This window comes from Antennarius striatus, chromosome 14 (assembly GCF_040054535.1).
Source record: "Antennarius striatus isolate MH-2024 chromosome 14, ASM4005453v1, whole genome shotgun sequence".
NCBI classification, from domain to species: domain Eukaryota; kingdom Metazoa; phylum Chordata; class Actinopteri; order Lophiiformes; family Antennariidae; genus Antennarius; species Antennarius striatus.
This window is the reverse complement of record NC_090789.1, coordinates 16,044,657-16,064,763: the sequence shown is the minus strand read 5'-3', so window position 1 is coordinate 16,064,763 and position 20,107 is coordinate 16,044,657. Positions and strand designations below refer to the sequence as shown.

The window sequence follows — 20,107 nt, the reverse complement described above, 5'->3', positions numbered from 1 at the left end:
GCTAAAACACATAGACATTCTCTTGCAAACAGTTCCATACAGCGTAATTAGATTACAGAGATGTCAGACGAGCAAAAAAAAAGAAGTTGTATATGAAGTTACATATACTGTATAGCATAGCATATGCTATGAAGTTATGCTATAACTTCTAGGTATAGATTGAGAGGAAACTGCTGAACTTTAAAAAAAAATGTTATCACTAATGTTTATTCGGTTTTTAATTTAATTGAGTTGTTCTCTTTGGAGGGAAACAAAGTCCAAACATTTTATTAATAATTCAGGTTTTTGAAATTTCATAAAGGAAGCTTAAAATTGAACTTTCTTACAAACACCATTTATTCTATCATACACGTTTAAAGTGCGAATCAAGTAAAAACAACTATTACCTGTCTGATTAAAATATTTTTTTAATGTTTTTATTGTTATTCATAAAAAAAACAGTTTCAAGACAATCATAAACAGCTCTGTGTTGTGTACATTAATGTTCGTGCAAAGTAAATTGAGCTCAGATCCATAAACCTGCACTGCACATACTCCAAACACATTCTTTCCTTACTCATACATAATTTGTATTCCTTTCACGTCCCTGCTCCACCTGAGAGGGCTCGGTATGACTCAGAAACTGAGGAGGAAGAGCTAAAAGCAAGAAGAGCGATAACCAAAATAGCTGCTGTAAATTCGGCAGGAGCTCATTTAGACTCTGGAATGGAGCCTGTACAAATGAAGATGGACGCATTTCTAAAAAGGTAAAAATTAATTTTAATACTACGTAACCTTTAAGCTTTCATATAATGATTGCATGAAGTGAAGTGCATGAAGGACAGAAGCCAGACAATGTGATGAAGTGAATTGATTTTTTGAAAACAAATGAATGGATTTAAATATGTTCAGTCCAATAGACCCAGATATTGTTCATCATTGGAAGATGGAATCAGACTTGTTACTTATCAATCATTTTAACTCATGCAGGGTTCTGTCTTTCAGCTGCCTTGTAACGGCCAATAAAAGCTATCCAATACCTCAGTTATCTGCTTTGATTCTCTGTTCCCGATGAGGCTGATGCTCTAGGAATACACCTGTGGGTTTGGCCATTTTTTAACTCCAGATGGTTCTTGGTGGGAGATTTATACCCACATTTTTGACCTTACTGTACAAACAACAACAGCATATTTTATCTCTCTCTAGCTGCAACCTGAAACATTTACACCAGTCTTGAAAACAGGCAGCGAGAAATCAGTAAACCAGCATCATCTTCAGATCAGTGAATGTGTTCTTGAACATTCTCATTACTCTCTTAAGAAAATTTTGTTCCAAGCTTGTTGTAACCTTCATACAGGTGCCTTCTGCGTGGCCTTGGAGGGATTTACTGAGGAGTCTGTCGCGCTTTTAGCTTTGAGGATTCCGAGCCTTCTGATTAATGGATTATTAATTAATTCATTTTGTTTTGTCTTTTTATGTTTTCCCTCTGCAAGGACAGCTCATTATTTTCACCTGTTCCTATCTTATCTCGTCACTCTGTGTACTTACTGTGTGTGTTTTCCCCTTTCGGATGACAGCTTGATGTCTTTCCACATGGCTTTCTTTCCACTGCCTCCTCCCCTCTGTTTCCTTTGTGTCACTCATAAGGGGTCCATTTCACAAAGCCGGTTTAGTGGAAAACCTGGGTAAGTTAACCCTGAAATCAGGGAAAACCAGGGCTTGCGGTGTCACAAAGGGAGGTAACTTAACCCAGAGTCAGAGGAGTAAACCCAGCCTGTGTCAGAACGTAAACCTCTTGATTTGTTAACACAGTAACAGACTCTGAAGCTAGCCTGGTCTGGAGGAGGGGCCGTGTCACAAAGCAGGTGCAGTAGAAACCCAGAGTAAGTTAACCCTGAAATCACGGTTCTCGGTTTCACAAAGGGGGGTAACTTAACCCACAGTTATAGCAGTAACCCTGACCTGTTTCACGTAGCGAGGTAAAGTGAACCTCTGGGTTTGTTACCGCAGTAACAGACTCTCTGAACATAACCTGGTCGGGAGCAGGTTTTATTCCACAAACCCAGGGTTTCCTCTGACTCCGCCCCCTTTCACCGCCACTCGCGCGGCTTCATTTCCTGGTTCTGTGAGACGGAGAGTCTGACCGAAGTAAGGTTTAATAAATAACTCCGTATTTCAGAGGTGAACATAGCATGTCCGTTTGACGAGGAGTTCCTTGATGGAGTTTCTAATTCACAGAGATTTAAAAAAAATTTGTATCGCGTTCAGATGTCCTGTCATATCCTGTCGGACAGTTCTCCTTATAGGTTCTCTTTAAAAAGGGATGAGAATCTGTTAATACTTATGAAGAGGATAAATGTCACACTCTGTATTCCACCAGAATGGGAAGAGAACAATCAGTAACATAAAATATTATCCCACCTTTGTTTTCTTCAATTTTTGGTTAATTTCTTTCTTTTTTACATCAATATTAACTCCTGTGTGTATCATGTGACTAAAACAGACAGAAAATAAAACCTGGAATACCTTAAAGCGGTTAACCAGTACAATGTCACGGCCACTGTTGTATGAACTAAAGCAGTTTTGGCTATGACTGTATGAAACGTGTGGTGGTGGTTTCGTTTTTCTTAAGGACAGGAGAGAGTGTAAAATACAAGATTTTTATTTGTCAATTCAAATCATGTTTAGGTTGAGTAGCAGTACAATAATATCATCAATAGGTTGAGTATGAGTCCAATAACATCATCGATGATATTGACAAACAGACAGGTTCAACAAACAGACAGGTTCAACGAATACTTATTTAAGCATGATGAGAGCTCTGGGGACGATGAAAAAGTCCTCCGGTGTGTTGTTGCAGAGTACTCTGGGTACTAAAAAACTTCAAGTACAGGCTAAAATAATGGATCACATCTCTTTTTATACTCTAAAGGCGTAACTATGGGAGGTGTGAATCAGTTGTTTAACTTCATTCCCTCTGCTCTCCACTAACCTTTCCCCCATTTTCAGTAGGTGCATCATGACCTCAAGAAGTTAGCAGAGACATCTAGTCGACAGTTTCACAAGGCTGATGACATAACCTAATCAGTCACGCGGACATTTAGTGCAGACAAAATTATTAACAGATACTGACATTTACGCAATGGTGTGAATATCCTTCTCAACTGTTTTTGTAACGTTCACATGCCGATTTACTGTTTTGTCTACACAACAATAAAACGTTTTAATGTATTTCATTATTTAACAGAACCTGATATAGATGAGAGCGCATTTATGTGCGTGAAAAGAGCGTTATGTTGGGGATAAAACAACCGAACAGTCAAACGTCCACTTAATATTTACTGTACAATATCAAGTGGAGTGTAGTCCCCTCTCTAGCCTGTGTCTGTGTTTAGGTCCCAATATTTAAATCACTGAACAAAACTTTTTGACCGGTTAGAAACAAGAAAAAAACTTCAGGCATGTTTCATCTTAAGTCTGATTTGTATTTGAATAGTTTAAAAACTGTTATTTGATTCAATCCTTAAGTACGCCTTTCTTCACATTTACTACAATTCAGAAAATATGTTCTTGATAGGTTTAGAGAAACTATCATTCTTTAAAATCACTGCAAGTCTCTTTTTCCTAAAAAAAACAAACATCAGTGTTGGACAGAATCGTCTGATAGTGACAGACGTCTCAGTGTTCTGTCCTTTAACCGCTCCATTTCCTCTGTCTATCAATCCTTACACTGTTTTACTGAACACAATAATTACTGTAAGAACACTTTGTTGAACTATAACGTTACTTCCATCAAAGGGTGTGCATAAAGCATGCTATTTTCAGGATTAATTAAAAACAACTATTTTTGAAATGACAAGCCCAGAGCAAATGTTTTTATGTTGTTTGAGTTCTAATGAAAACACAGTAGGAGTTCAAAAGAAAATCCTTCTAAGGAAGGACACCAATGCATATCAATTTTAATTAGACATCCACAGCTTGAAAGATTTGGTGTCTTCGTGAAGAACGATCAATTGTACATAAACAAAAAAAGCCACGTGCACATTAGTACCCTTTTCCAATTTTAAATTGTTGGGTGTCTCGCATGTATAAAGATGAAAGACGGAGTCATCTGGGTTCCTAATACAAACAGTTGCCATGCTGAGTGAAGAAAAGAACTGAAACACTGGAAAGGCAGAAGGCAAAAATCATGACTATTTTCCTGGGTCACAGCAAGTATCTGCAGTCCAACAGGTAGAAATCTATTATCCCCAAGCAATTTCACCACGTGTAGCTCTTTTAGATCAAAGTGCAATACAGCGCAGCGTGCATCTTTATTGATCTGAAGTCGTAGCGCGTGAAATGTAACGCCCTCTTTGACATCCTTTATCGCAAGCAGCCAGCATCTTGATGATATGTAATAGCATGCATATCTGAGGTTAAATTTTCTCTCCCTTTAAAAATCAATGATTACATTTTGCATCTCAAACAAGCTATTTCCCATTTTGGGTACATTGAGCCATCACTCGCCTTGAGCGCCACAGAAACAGCAGTGTGTGGAAACTTGTTCAACTAATCCAGCAACATGCTGATCTGTGGCTCAATCTGCCTCCCTGCTGTGCCCTGCAATTTATCTGCCTCTATCTGTGCTGAGGGTAGATGAATCATAGGGAAAAGGCTGCTGTTCCACTTGAAACTTCCCAACACATTCACACAGTGGTAAAGCACACAAGCACACAGTGGTAAAAAAAGTGCTCAGCTGCCTCAGTTCCAGTGAATAGATGTAATAATCCAGTGTAACAAAAGCTACTCTAAGAAAATATATGTTACATTTATTTACCTATAAAGTTGTTTACTTTCCAATGTTGAATTTTTGTTGTTCACAAGACTTAAAAACATCAGCAAACAACAACTTACATTGAGCCGATGTCTGTTGTCACTGTGTAAAGGGTATCTGATGTAATAAATCCTGTTTTTAAATTTTTTTTAACATAAACGAAATTGAAAGGGCTTTATTATCAATCAACTTGTCATCAATTTCAAAGTCAAGACAAGTGCCGTTCAGATGACGGCAATCTCCAAACACTCTGGACGTCATTTGGTGGATAGAAGAAAAAGAAAACAGACATTACTGCATCAACACCAACATCATAAAGAAATACTTTCCAGACCAAATTATAAATGTTTAGTACTGACCTGAAGAAACAACTTCAAAATTCTTGAGTATTTTTTTACTGAACTTCTTCTTTTCCTTTCGGCTTTTCCCTTCAGGGGTCGCCACAGCGAATCAATTTCCTCCATCTAGCCCTGTCCTTTGAATCCTCTTCTCTCACACCAACTACCTTCATGTCTTCCCTCATTACATCCATAAACCTCCTCTTTGGTCTTCCTCTAGGCTTCCTGCCTGGCAGTTCAAAACTCAGCATCCTTCTACCAATATATTCACTATCTCTCCTCTGGACATGTCCAAACCATCTCAGTCTGGCCTCTCCGACTTTATCTCCAAAACCTCTAACATGTGCTGTCCCTCTGATGTACTCATTCCTGATCCTATCCTTCCTGGTCACTCCCAGAGAGAACCTCAGCATCTTCATCTCTGCTACCTCTAGCTCTTTCTCCTGTCTTTTCTTCAGTGACACTGTCTCTAGACCAAACAACATCGCTGGTCTCACCACAGTTTTGTACACCTTTCCTTTCATTTTAGCTGAAACTCTTCTATCACACATCACACCTGACACTTTCCTCCACCCGTTCCATCCTGCCTGGACACGCTTCTTCACCTCTTTTCCACACTCTCCATTGCTCTGGACTGTTGAGCCTAAGTACTTAAAATCCTCCACCTTCTTGATCTCTTCTCCCTCTAACCTCACTATTCCACTTGGGTCCCTCTCATTCACACACATGTACTCTGTCTTACTGCGGCTAAGTATTTTTTTTTACTGAACATTACACAGTAATTATTTCATAGAAAAAAAGGATTCGTATAAAATACACTACTACAACTTAAAAGAACAGCCACAGAATTTAAGACTCAAAACCTTCTTCACAGAGAAAAACACTTTCCCAAACAAATAAACAAATGTCTGCTACCTGCCAACGCTGCTCATATTTGTCCATACACTGAACCTTACCAACATCCAAGCAGAGTCACAATCCAACTCGAGCACAAATTGCCATCCCCTGACTGTAATCAAGTAGTAGCTTAACGGTGAGTTATAGCTTATTATTGCCTTGCTATTCAACAAGCTTCAGACTATGGAAGGAGGAGATAGCTTTCCTTGGGCGCTTAGCACACAATGCTTATTCTACCTTGTGTGTGAGAGGAAGCCAGGAAAGACCTGGGCTGCTTATCAGAATATATACTGGTCCATAAATGGAATAGTGTTATATGTGTGTGCTGAAGAGGTGAGTGTGTGAATGTGGGGTGTCTGTGTGTGTGAGAGAGAGAGCATCCATCCAAGACGTGTCAGAGTTATCTCTTGAAGCCAGAAAGAAAGAGCGCAAGGCAAGGCGAGAGGACAGAGATGGATGGAGAGAGGGAGAATGAGAGTGAGGAGGGAGGAGAGACACAGGGAGAAGTGAGAAGTGAGAGACAGAAAGGTGGTGAGAGGGCGTAAAAGTGCTGTCAGCGATGTGCACATAGGTGTGTAAGACATGGTCAGTGTGTCATCGGCTGGGTATGTCACACTCACACCCGAGGATCTGAGGAACCAGCTGATGCTCAACATGCCCCCATGTGGGTTATAAAGATGGACCAATCAGCATTGAACTCAAATCACGTGACTCACACTACTACAACTCTGTCTTCAGGTGACGCAACTTCACTTCAGCTAATGGAATGAAACTCATAAACACACATTCACAAACGATTCACAGAGGTTGATAAACTGAGTCAGCTCACAAGAAAAGATGACACGATGAAGACAGTTAATGTATCTGATTACGAGTTACTTGTGTTGCTGCTGTTCAGCAATAAAAAAATTCTCAATTTGTCTCTACATCCAGACCAATCCTCCCACTGCTGTGGGTGAGGAGAGGAAAAAGTGAGCGAGCACTGGCATCAGAAACTTTACAGAAAGTTTTTTTTTTTTGTTTTAACCCGGTAATAACTTTGCAAATATTATGCATGGGTCGGGTTCGGCTTGGTCAGTCCATATTTCATGGATATTTTAGCCGGCCAGGCAGGGCAGATTGGCTTTCTTGAAGAAGTGAGCCTAATCTACCCAGCAGGATGTTAATTTAAGAGGCTTCATCAAACAGCAAAAGCTAGACTTGATGGAACGAGTCATTTTAAGAACACGGTTATTCACCAGTTCATTTGTTGCACGTCATGAATCAGGCTATTATCAATGCAGTTGAATCAGACATAAAACTGTTTTGCTAAAATACAACATTTTCCGATCACATGTAAGTCAAACTGTAGCTCTTTCTTTTAAACACAGTAAAATTTATTCTTTTTCATTCTTAAACTGTACTAAATTAAATTAAAGATTAAATTCACACTTTATTGATCCCAAGAGGGGAAATTCTCTTGTCAGTCACAGTACATGCATATATACTGTATGTGTTAGTTATACTACATCACACAGTATTGTCTACAGGCCCCTGAAACACATCACACTAGGGGGCTGTAAGCATGCAATTAGTCCAGGGGAGGAAGAGTGATGGGTCGTGACTTCGGGGTGCGCCCCAAATGAGCAGCTTGCAGGGGGGGACAGCGCCTTGCTCAAGGGTGCCTCAGCAGTGACTGGGAGGTAAACTGATGCCTCCCACAGTCAGCTCACACTCTGAGGATGTTTTGGCAGGAGTGGGAATTGAACCACCGATGTCTGGTTGTAAGGTGTCCGCTCTTTATCCTATTTTGTTATAGGATGACTTTATTCCTAAAAGTTTAACTTGTGGACCGTAAAGTTCACCAACCAGCAAAATAGCATTATTATGGTTTGGTACAGTGGCGTGCTAAGTTCAATGCTAATTGGAAAGCACATTGCTCTTGTCAATATGACAATGCTAATGCAGTGTTGTTCAACATAGTGGGTCCGTTTCACAAAGCCGGTTTAGTGGAAAACCTGGGTAAGTTAACCCTGAAATCAGGGAAAACCAGGGCTTGCGGTGTCACAAAGGGAGGTAACTTAACCCACAGTCAGAGGAGTAAACCTAGCCTGTGTCAGAACGTAAACCTCTTGGTTTGTTACCACAGTAACAGACTATGAAGCTAGCCTGGTCTGGAGGAGGGGCCGTGTCACAAAGCAGGTGCAGTGGAAACCCAGAGTAACTTAACCGTGAAATCAGACAAAACCTGGGTTTTCGGTTTCACAAAGGGAGGTAACTTAACCCAGAGTTATAGCAGTAACCCTGACCTGTTTCACGTAGCGAGGTAAAGTGAACCTCTGGGTTTGTTACCGCAGTAACAGACTCTCTGAACATAACCTGGTCGGGAGAAGGTTTTATTCCACAAACCCAGGGTTTCCTCTGACTCCGCCCCCTTTCAGCGCCGCTAGCGCGGCTTCATTTCCTGGTTCTGTGAGACGGAGAGTCTGACCGAAGTAAGGTTTAATAAATAACTCCGTATTTCAGAGGTGAACATAGCATGTCCGTTTGACGAGGAGTCCCTTGATGGAGTTTCTGCATTCATTCACAGAGAATTAAATATGTTTGTATCGCGTTCAGATGTCCCGTCATATCCAGACAGTTCTCTGTATGATCGGTACCGATCATACTGATCATACTGATCGACACACACACACACACACACACACACGCACACGCACACACACACACACACACACACACACACACACACACTAAAGTTCATCTGCAGCAGCGCTGCGTGTAGCGCTCCATTCGGTTTTTCATTTTTTATATGCAAGCGGTAATTTTCCTATAATGTGGGAGATGCTCAGTGCGCCTCGCCTTTAAACTTTTACCCCAGTGTTTCTATTTCCCTGGAGAGAAAACCGTCAGGATCATCAAGGAGGAGTTCCACAGGACTGCAGGTGAATGATATAGAAATCTGATTAATTTGAAAGTATGTTCTCTTAATGATATTGTGCTGCAATTCCACACATGAATGTTTTTCGGATGTCCCAATGTAATTTGCTGCCATAGATGGTACCCACATTCCCATGAAGGCTCCCTCACATAATGAAGGTGATGATGTGAAGAGGATGTCCATTCACAGCAAATATATGCAGGTACAAGTACATTGACTACTGTTTCTACACGTTAAAGACTGCATCAAAAATAAACTAACATCTGTCTGGATCATATGTGATGCTGCAAACTACATTTTCCACCTTTATTTGTATAGCACCTAATCACTTCAGCAGACATTTCAAAGAGCTTTAACAGACACCCAACAGAACCCTCCAGAGCAAGCATAGCATACTGATCTGGAGATGGAGTGATCCTGATCGGTTCCTGATTCACAGGTGTATGATGAGTCTCACCTGAGCAACAGACTAATGCAGTAACTAAAGATTAGCACAATAATTCACTTGTCTCCATCGTTTAATCCACTCTAATGAATCTACTTTCCATCACAGGAGTCTGATGGTTGTTTTCTGTGGGACAGGGGTTACCCATGCCCAACCGAGGCTGCTGACCCCTTACTAACCCAGGTCCCCAATAGAGCTTCACATGGGTTCACCGCAGGACGAGAGCCCGGGTGGAGATGACCATAGTTCTGCTGAAAGGCCGTTTCCAGTGTCCATGACACCTCAGGATGATTCTGAGAGGACCTGTGATGCAGTTCTGTTCTTCATAGTAGTATTGCTGCTATCAGAGGAGAACAGCACCCTACCCCACAAACTGAACACCCCGATGATGACCCCGTCCACCTGCCAGCTATACAGGGTGACAGAGCAGTGACTCCATCTGCCAGAATCATTTCAGAGTGTGTGTAACTCACCATCACCACAGCGGGCAATAAAAACATACAATATACATTTCATTTGGTCATCTTTATTACTTATAAATACAAAGTTATTTCTTAGATCATTTTAGTGGTGGACATTCTAATATTCAACATGATTCACTTGTGAACAACACCCACCTCTAACATTGTATTTGTATGTTCAAATCTGCACTCCTAATCTGGAGGTCCAAAGAAACCATTTTTTATCTGTTGTCTGTATTTCACAGAAAGCAAATTGGATAAACTTCAGTAACAAATAGCTGGAAATACATGAGGAGGACATCAAAACATACAGTTGCATATGAATGCCACAGGAAGAACCGCTGGTGTTCACTGAGCGTCTATCTGTACATTGGATGTGACGGACTGTCCAGCTTGCTCTGTTAAAAAAAGATGAGAAAGTGTAGATCCTTCAGTGGAGGCTAAATGTCACTGAATTGCACCAGAATGTTAAGCAATAGGAACAATCGGTAACAGAAAATATTTACCACCTTTCTTTTCTTCAATTTCCTGTTAATTTCTTTTTCTTTTGATCAATTATGTATTATTTGACCAAAAGACACAGAGAATTAAACAATGGAACGCCTATAGATGAGAGCACATTTATGTGTGTGACAGGAGCATTCTGTTGGCGATAAAACAACTGAAAGTTCAACTAAAGTTCACTTATTATTTACTGTACAATGTCATTATGTTATAATGAGGAAGAGGAGGATCCCTAACGACATGATGCAGAAGTCTGACCTGTGTGAACGATGTTTTTAAACTTCGTTCTCAGCTGTTGACATGTTCGCTTCTCCTCCGCTGGATTGCATCTAAGAAAATAATAAACTATTATTCAAGCCGTTTACCTCCGTAATTGTACCGTGAGTCCAACGGACTACGTTTAGACGTACGCATCCACTTGAGCAGCAGTTTAAAGTCATCTCTCTCTTCTTTACAGCTGCAATGCTGTTCCTCTTTTCATAACATGTCCTCTAAGTCTTCATACACGTAGATTACAATCTGCTCTTCAACTGCGTAAAGTAACGTGGAGCGCGTCTCGTCCGTCGTCATGGTGACTCGTCGAATCTGGGCTCCATTGATGATGGCTTTTTAAAGTGGCGACGCGCCTGTTAAACTGCGGGTCAACTTACCCTGGGTTACAAAAACTAACCCCGAGAAGCACTTGTAAAACCGAAAACCCTGGGTTTCCAAGTTCAGGGTAAAGGAACCCAGAACCACAGGTTGTACTCGGGGGTCGCTAGCCCTGCTTCGTGACGTGGGGCCGTTCAAAAAGCAGGTTTAGTGGACACCCGGGTGAGTTAACCCTGAAATCAGGGAAAACCAGGGCTTTCATTTTCACAAAGGGAGGTAAGTTAACCCAGGGTTAGAGCAGTAACCCTGACCTGTTTCATAACGCGAGGTGAACTGAACCTCTGGGTTTGTTACCGCAGTAACAGACTCTCTGAACATAACCTGGTCGGGAGCAGGTTTCATTCCACAAACCCAGGGTTTCCTCTGACTCCGCCCCCTTTCACCGCCGCTCGTGCGGCTTCATTTCCTGGTTCTGTCGGACGGAGAGTCTGACCGAAGTAAGGTTTAATAAATAACTCCGTATTTCAGAGGTGAACATAGCATGTCCGTTTGACGAGGAGTTCCTTGATGGAGTTTCTAATTCATCAATTTCTTTTGTATCGCGTTCAGATGTCCTGTCATATCCTGTTGGACAGTTCTCTGTATCAGTTCTCTTTAAAAAGGATGAGAATCTGTTAATACTTAAGCAGAGGATAAATGTCACTCTGTATTCCACCAGAATGGGAAGAGAACAATCAGTAACATAAAATATTATCCCAACTTTGTTTTCTTCAATTTCTTGTTAATTTCTTTCTTTTTTCTAAATCAATATTAACTCCTGTGTGTATCATGTGACTAAAACAGACAGAAAATAAAACCTGGAATACCTTAAAGCGGTTATAAGCAGTACAATGTCACGGCCACTGTTGTATGAACTAAAGCTGTTTTGGCTATGACTGTATCAAACGAGCTACATGTCAGCTCTCGATTTAAGTTCTTAGATAATATCGATGTATGCAATGGTGTGAATATCCTTCTCAACTGTTTTTGTAACGTTCATATGCCGATTTACTGTTTTATTTAGACAACAATAAAACATTTTAATGTATTTCATTATTTAACAGAACCTGATATAGATGAGAGCGTATTTATGTGCGTGAAAAGAGCGTTATGTTGGGCATAAAACAACCGAACAGTCAAACGTCCACTTAATATTTACTGTACAATATCAAACATAATGAGGATGAGGAGGATCCCTAATGAGATGATGAAGTCTAACCCATGTGAACGATGTTTTTATACTTCATTCTCAGCTGCTGACGTGCCCTTCTCCCCCCACTGGATCGCACCTAAATAAAATAAATTAATAAACTATTCTTGAAGCCGTTTACAGTACTTCCGTATTTTTACCGTGAGTGCAACGGACTTAGAACTTACGCAACGACTTGAGCAGCAATTCACTCCCACGACATGTCGCTCTTCTTTGCAGCTGCAACGCTGTTCTGTTTCTTCTGAAAATGTCCTCAAAGTCTTTTTATTCATAAAATAAAATCTGTACTCCGACTTCCGTAAAGCGTTGCGGTGTGCGTCTCATCCGTCGTCATGGTGAATCGATGAATCGGGGCTCCATTGATGATGGCTTTTTTTCAAGTTGTCGTGTCTGTTAAACTGCGGGTCAATTTACTCTGGGTTAGGAAAACTAACCCTGAACCGCGTTTGTGAAACCGAAATCCCTGGTTTTTCAAAGTTCAGGGTAAAGCAACCCGGAACAACAGGTTTACCTCAGGGTAGGTTAACCCTGCCTTCTTGAAATAGACCCAGTGTCTTGGTTTGGTGTGTTAACAGGCTAACATTAGCTTAGTAGAGCTAAACACAAACTACAGCTGAGGCTGATGGGATCAGTCTGTCAGCTGTTTCGTAATAAACCAACCAATCGATCAAACTTAGCATAGATACATACAACAAGGATAAATATGTCCATAATTTATTCTGTGGAGAACATAAACGTCTGCCTCAAAGTTTACTGGAATTCTTCCAAATAGAAAATGAGACCGATGTGCTGGTGCTAGAAGTCTATTCTCTGTTCAACGCTCTGACCTGATGCTGAATACTGAAGACTTAAAATTGTAATGCCAATTTAAACTTTTTCAAATTTTTTTAGAATTTATTCTGACGATTTTAATTGAATACCATCACATTCAATGGAGATAATACTCTTCAATAGAAAAGTATTCGTTATATTCAAAATCGTCAAGAATGGCACTCAGTAGAATGGATATCTCTGAACAATGTTTCTCGCCCTGACCTGTTCCTCACGTCTGCCAATATTTTGAATTGATTCAGGTTTTTAGGGATCAGGCGGATGTTGAAAAACAAAAATATTGTCGGGAAAAAAAAATTACACATCTGTCTTTTAATTTGGTGTGCGCCAACACTTATTGGGATCAAGCCCTGCATGAGAGGGATCCTTCCAAATTTCATGGAAATCCTGATGTTTTTGTTGCTATCAAGCACACCAACTAGCAAAGCACAAACCACCGCGGACACAGGTGAAACCACCTTTGTGGAGCTAATAAAGATAGTTTCGAAAATATAAAAATCCGTATTACAAAACTGGGAATCAGGATGAATTCAATGGTATTTTCAAAGTGAAGGCTAGTCAGCATATCCTGGCAAGACTCAAACAAGTATTTTAGTGACAATGATCACGTTGAAAAAGAAAATTTTACCGCATACGTGCAGGCACACACACACACACACACACACACACACATACACACAGAAGACTTCAGCAGACACCTGCTCCCGTGTCTGAAGATGATTTGAACAGGTGAGGAAAAGCTCAAATGCTGTGACAAAGTACAGCAACCGAATTCCTCTGGGAGACAGAAGAATGGAGAATAAGAGAGAAACAGAGAGAGAGATGGAAGGAGTGTGGTAGAAAATGAGAGACGCCAGCTGGGATGTGGGTGGGTACAGATGGGTATTCTGCCTGATTATGATGATAGGAGGGGGAAGACAATGAGAAAAGATGGAGGAAGAGCAAGGAGAGAGCTTTGTCAAAAAAGGAAATCTGTTTGCTGGAGAGAACCCAGACTGTGCCGGTTAGGAGTCAGAAGGTTGATCCTGGTGGGAAAGGATATTGACACAGAGATGAGTGCATCTGCGTCAATCTCTGCAGCCATAACTGACTGAGCAGCCTGATGATTGGATGACTGGCTTGCAGAAATCTCTCTGATAACTGACCAACCGTGGGTTCACCGGCCGAACACCTGGCTGCTTTGACAAATCACTCCAGTCAATAACAAGGTTTCATTCCACACGCAGAGCAAGTGCAACTGCCATTTCCATCCACCTCTGCTATACCATTATTTGGAGTTCGTTAGAAGGGACAACCAGCTGGAGGAGCTCAGCTTGTTAAAACTAGCTGCAGAACAAGACTGTACAACATGAAGGCCTTATGTGAGCACCCGTAAAACGTCAAAATGTGAAATTCAATGTTAAAATGTCGGTGGGGATGAGTTGATGTTTGTTTCTTGCATTGATAATCAGAGTAAGGTTTCCTGCTGGCTCAAGAGAGATTGGATGATTTTATCTTATGCTCTCCCAGTACAGCTGCAGTACAAGCAGGCTTTCGTTGAGATCTGCCCATAACATGATTCCAGTGAATGATTTTACACATGCTGCATCCGACCATCAGACAGTGGAGCTGCTAGGAAAAGCTCATTCGAATACTGTAACCTATGTCACGTATGGACACCATCTCTGTATGAATAAGTTTCAGGATACAGTCATCCAAAATAAGTTTCCTCTGAAGGCTGAGTGGTGATGGATAGGGTGAAGATTGTCAATGTTTGGATGCAGCTTTTGGAGAGTTGCAGCGCCTGTGCATTTTTCAAGGATACCTCCCAAACCCCTCCCTTAGAAGGTCAATCAAACACAGAGACCCCATAACAAGCTCGAGAAAAGCACCCTATATCTCCTCTAGTACAGGAATATTTTGGTATCTCCAAGGAAGATTCTAAGTGTTAATGGAGAAAGGGATGTACGAAATGATCTGCTACTGCCACAACACAACACAGATAGGTGGAAGAGAATGGATTGATGGTTGGATGACACTGCAACCGCAGGACGAAAAAAAGAAATCCTTTGAAATTGATCACAGACGGTTACATCAATTTTTTTGAGGCTCAGAACAAGCATGTTATGGCACTGCTTGCAAAAGCAGAGATCATGATAAAAAAGGAAAAAAGTTGCAGGTCAAGTTGTGGGAGAAGTGCGAAAAAGTTTGATCGGCTTTGCAGGGTCACATTCACAACAACAATACATTCATAAAATCTACAATCAAACTGACAAGTTTAAGACTGGTTTAGGAACAGGTAGTAATAATGGGAGCGATAATGGATCAGTCATTGCTGGACAGAATGGAACAGGAAAACACGTTCAGGTCACAGTTTGAAGTGTTCCAGTGTCTTCTAATGGTGAGAAAATTAGTCTTCTTTTCCTTAATCTCCCCCGTCACTCTCGGCAGCTGTAACAGGCTGCTTCAAGGAAGCAGCTGTTTGACATGCTTTGTGTGGATGAGTAGTTTAATGAGACTCATCACTTCTCTTTATGAAAGTTCTGTTACAGTTTGTCCCCCACTCCTTAATGTTCCCTCCAATATAAACTGACCAGTCAAATCCCATTCAAGCTAGAACATTGACTGAATTTTGTCTGTTTGAAAGACATAGGACTTCTACTCTCTGATCCTTTTTCAAAATTAAACATATCTATCAAGATCTTAAGCTTTTGGAAATTAGAGCGAGTGTTCAAAGTGTTTAACTTAAAAGAAGGGCTTTGGCAGAAGGCTGGACAACCTGCCTCCTGTTTGGTTGCTTCAACATGACAATGAACATTGTCGTACAAAGCCCCAATAGATCACATCACACAGTGATGTGATGTATTGGGGCTTCATCACACAGTGATGTGATGTATTGACATGATGTGATGTAATTAACCAGGCATTCATCCTGTAATTATAAGGTGTCTCTCTGAAGGGGCTTCGGTTGAAGGGGCTTCTGCAAATTGATCATGTTTGATCAATTTGCAGATTTGTTAACAAATATGTCCATGGAAACTGTTATTTATTATTATTATTTATTATCTGATTGCTGCATTACCATATAAAACTTTTTGCTCATTTTGTCACTGATATATGTGTCTGCAATAAAAAAGCAAATATAGTCACATTTTGTGATGACCTTGTAGTTATCCAACAACATAAGCAAACTGCTAATAATGGTTTAAACTGGGATTTCAGGCTATTGAAGGGCCACTCCACCACGTTTATGCATCATAAACACTGTGCACATCAGCAGAAGTGCATCGAAGCAAAGGAAAACAGTTTAATGTTACTCCGGGGAAGCTTTTAAGATCCCCAAAGAGTAGCAGAGATGAAGTCATAATGATGTCATCAGTGTAATCTTAGTTTGAAGACCACACATTTCAAACAAAGCGGTGGTAATAAAGGCTGAAGTTTTGTCATTTTCATGGTAAAAACAGAAAACAAAAGACAACTAAGTTGTGCTATGGGAAGTGCAGAATCCAAGGTTTTGGGGATATTGATATAGAATACTGACAACATGACATCCTAACTTCACTTGCATCATATTTAATCAATTTGCTTTTTTTCAAGTTCCCAGGAAAATGCACTGCAAAATTAGATTGAAAGAACATCTCTTAAATTCCATGAAAGAATGAGAAGGGATGGACGAAGGGCCCATCAGCAAGCGCCTGGTGGCCGGGTTTGCCATGAGGCCCGGCCGGGCTAAGCCCAAAAAGGCAACGTGGATTTTTCCCACCCTTGTGGACACACCACAAGGGTCAAACGATGAGGGCGGGTGCACTGCCCTATGGGTGGCAGTAACGACAGGGGGTCACAACGGACCAGACCCGGGCGGCAAAAGCTGGCTTTGGGGATGTGGAATGTCACCTCGCTGGCAGGGAAGGAGCCAGAGGTTGTGTTGGAGGTGGAGCGTTACCAGTTGGATCTGGTGGGGCTTACCACTGTGTTGGAGTTTACCTCAGTGGATGAGAGGGTCGCCTCCATATGCCTTGAGGCTGCCGGAGGGAAAACTCTGTTATTTGTGTGTGTGCGCCAAAGAGAAGCTCAGAGTATTCGGCCTTCTTGGGGTCCCTAAATGGGGTACTTGAAGGGATCCCTGTAGGGTACTCCATTTTTCTCCTGGGGGACTTCAATGCACGTATCGGCAATGATAGAGACACCTGGAGGGGCATGATTGGGAGGAATGGCCTCCCTGATCTAAACCGGAGCGGTGATATGTTGTTGGACTTCTGTGATTGTCACGGATAATGAACACCATGTTCTAACACAAGGATGCTCATAAGTGTACCTGGTACCAGAACACCCTGGGTCGGAGGTCAATAATCGATCTTGTGATCGTATCATCTGACCTTCGACTGTGTGTTTTGGACACTCGGGTGAAGAGAGGGGAAGAGGAGCTGTCAACTGATCACCACCTCGTGGTGATCAGTTGGGTCCGTTGTCAGAGCAAACCTTTGGATAGACCTGGTAAGCCCAAACAAGTGGTGTGGGTGATCTGGAAACGTCTGGAGGAAGAGTCTGTCCGTGAGGCCTTCAATTCACACCTCCGAAGGAGCTTCTCATGCATCCCTGTGGAGGCTGAGGGCATTGAACTTGAATGGTTGATGTTCAAAGCTTCCATTGCTGAAGCTGCAGCTGACAGCTGTGGTCTCAAGGTCATGGGTGCCTCAAGGGGCGGTAACCCTCGAACACTGTGGTGGACCCCGGTGGTCAGGGAAGCCGTCCAACTGGGCTTTCTCAGGCGGATAGCCCCTAGAGATAGGGGAGAAACACTGCTATTCACGAGGAGCTCAGAGTAGAGCCGCTGCTTTTTCACGTGGAAAGGAGTCAGCTGAGGTGGTTTGGGCATCTGATGCGGATGCCTCCAGGGCACCTCCCTGGGGAGGTGTTCCTGGCCCATTCAACTTGGATGAGGCCTCGGGGCAGACCCAAGACCAGGTGGAGAGATTATATCTCAACACTTGACCTGGGAACACCTTGGAATCCCCCAGTCAGAGCTGGTGAATGTGGCCGGGGCAAGGGAAGTTTGGGCTCCCTCTTGAAGCTTCTGCCCACGCGACCTGACTCCGGATAAGCGGTGGAAGATGGATGGCCCTATTAAATCATCAATGAATTTATAGTTCCAGCTTTTTTTCTGAAAAAAAAAAGTCATTATTTTAAAAAAAATGTTTGAGAAATGGAAAGTTGTGTTTCAATTAAGTGTAACACTCTCATGGTGGGAAGCAGCTGCACTGAAGGTCACAGGGATAATAGAGTTTGAAATGATGCGCTCATTTATCCATTACGACCATTAATTTCATTCTCGTTAAGTTGCCTCACTCCATCACCCTATCTTAAAAAAATGCAAAGGTTCCTTTTACATGCCCCTACTCCAGATAAAACATGATTATATGCCCTCTGTAGTCGCCCATGTGGAAGAAAAACATGTTCTGTATCATCAAACCTTCCTTTCACATTTCAAGGAAGGAACAAGCTCTTTAAGTAACACTATTAATTGCATATGTGATAGTTTTTACAATTTCTTGTTTCTCATTTGAAAAAAACAAACAAACCAAAAGGTACCTCAGAGCCACAAAATGATCAGCTAAGAGTTCACCTATGCACCATTTTTGGTTTTTAGTTGCATGCTTCATTTATCCCCTTATCAGTACATTAATGTTCAATTTTGCATTTATGAAGGGTGTTTCATTGACTATTTATAGTTGATTGTCTGGGTCAACAATGTGTAAAGGTGCTGGCCTTAAAAATTACCTTTTGATTGGAACTGACAAGTGGAAACTGGAGTGATTTAAGCTTACACATTATTTTTTTAATCAGGTCATATTTTGCATTAGGAACACTTCCTTCAACTTTTCCCCTTTCCACCATTCATACTTGTACATATGAAGCCGCTGATTATTATTTCTGACATTATTGTCCTGAAATTCTCCTCAGTTACCTAAACAGGTGAAACAACTCCGAAATTTACTGTATGTGTAAATGGAAGGCTAACAAGATTTTTTGTTATATAACCCAGCAGAGGTGGCAGGTAGGAGAAGAAACTATATAGGTGCCCAGACACACATACACTCACAGAGAAAGCCTGAGGCGATGTGATCACTGGTCCATTAAAAAGAGCAAGTGTAGCTATCGGGAGAACGTCAAAAAGATTAAGAGCAGACCAGAGAGATCACTGAGATCACATCAGCCAAGACTGACAGATGCAGGGTTGACGGACGAGCAGTCTATCTCCTGCAGTCAGACAGAACGCATCATTATACAGGAGAGAGAAACAGGTTGACGAACAGGTATGATGTCCATCAATCTGTAAAGCGCCAAACAGAAAATCTGCAAACACACTATGAATACAATTAATATTGAAAACCATTAAAGGGAAATGATTGTTACCAGTGCAACCAATTCTTTTCAATGCTTCTGACATCACATAGGATTTTCATATGCAGGTTTAAATGACAAACGTGGGTTGAGATGCACCTCATCTTTTAAAGCGTCATGAAAGTCGTTTATGATTGGCGGCCGGACAGTCTGTCTGAGCTGCCAGAGCAAGCTGCCGCAAATGTAACAGATGAAGAAAAAGGACAAGGCCATAGTTATCACACTATTTCATTACTAAGCATTTTAAAATCAGCAATGAGAGGGAGGGACGTCAGAAAGTCAGAAACAGGAAGTTAGCTTGAAAAGCATTGGAACCAAGCAAACCAAAAATGAGGAGTCTTGATCTTGAAGTAAACTCAGACTCATAGATTACTTTAGTTGTCTAGATGTCATGTTACATTCACACTCAATGCCACGTGATTTTTCTGCCATGTAATTTTTCTCCCCAGTGTAATTACATACAAAGTCCAGAGCTGTCAGGTGTTGCAAATTAGCAAACACTGTGTTATACAAGTGATTCGGGCCCATTGAAAGAAAAAGTTCCAGCTTTTGTGAGGTAAAGCCCATCAGTGTTGAGATCATCATGTATGGATGTCAGCAGAGTAATTGTTTGTAGTTGTATGTAGATACTACAGATGATGATGTGAACCCACAGACATCAGAGTTTGATTTTCCAATTAATATTTGACTTCCAC

At 41.4% G+C, this 20,107-nt stretch overlaps 1 protein-coding gene and 1 long non-coding RNA gene across 2 annotated transcripts in view; one reads left to right on the top strand and one right to left on the bottom strand.

Moving 5' to 3' along the window:
* Positions 1-8,506: 8,506 nt before the first annotated feature.
* On the top strand, positions 8,507-9,833 carry LOC137607827 (uncharacterized). Its single transcript, XR_011038043.1, has 3 exons — positions 8,507-8,954; positions 9,067-9,152; positions 9,504-9,833. It is a non-coding gene; the product is annotated as an uncharacterized lncRNA (long non-coding RNA).
* A 103-nt stretch (positions 9,834-9,936) lies between these two features.
* The window catches only part of pvrl2l (PVR cell adhesion molecule related 2 like), a 296,522-nt gene continuing 286,351 nt past the window's right edge, over positions 9,937-20,107 (bottom strand). The window contains exon 7 of the mRNA XM_068332346.1: positions 9,937-10,254. Within this exon, the coding sequence (XP_068188447.1) occupies positions 10,205-10,254 (50 nt within the window). The 3' untranslated portion in view covers positions 9,937-10,204. The remainder of the gene's footprint in view (positions 10,255-20,107) is intronic.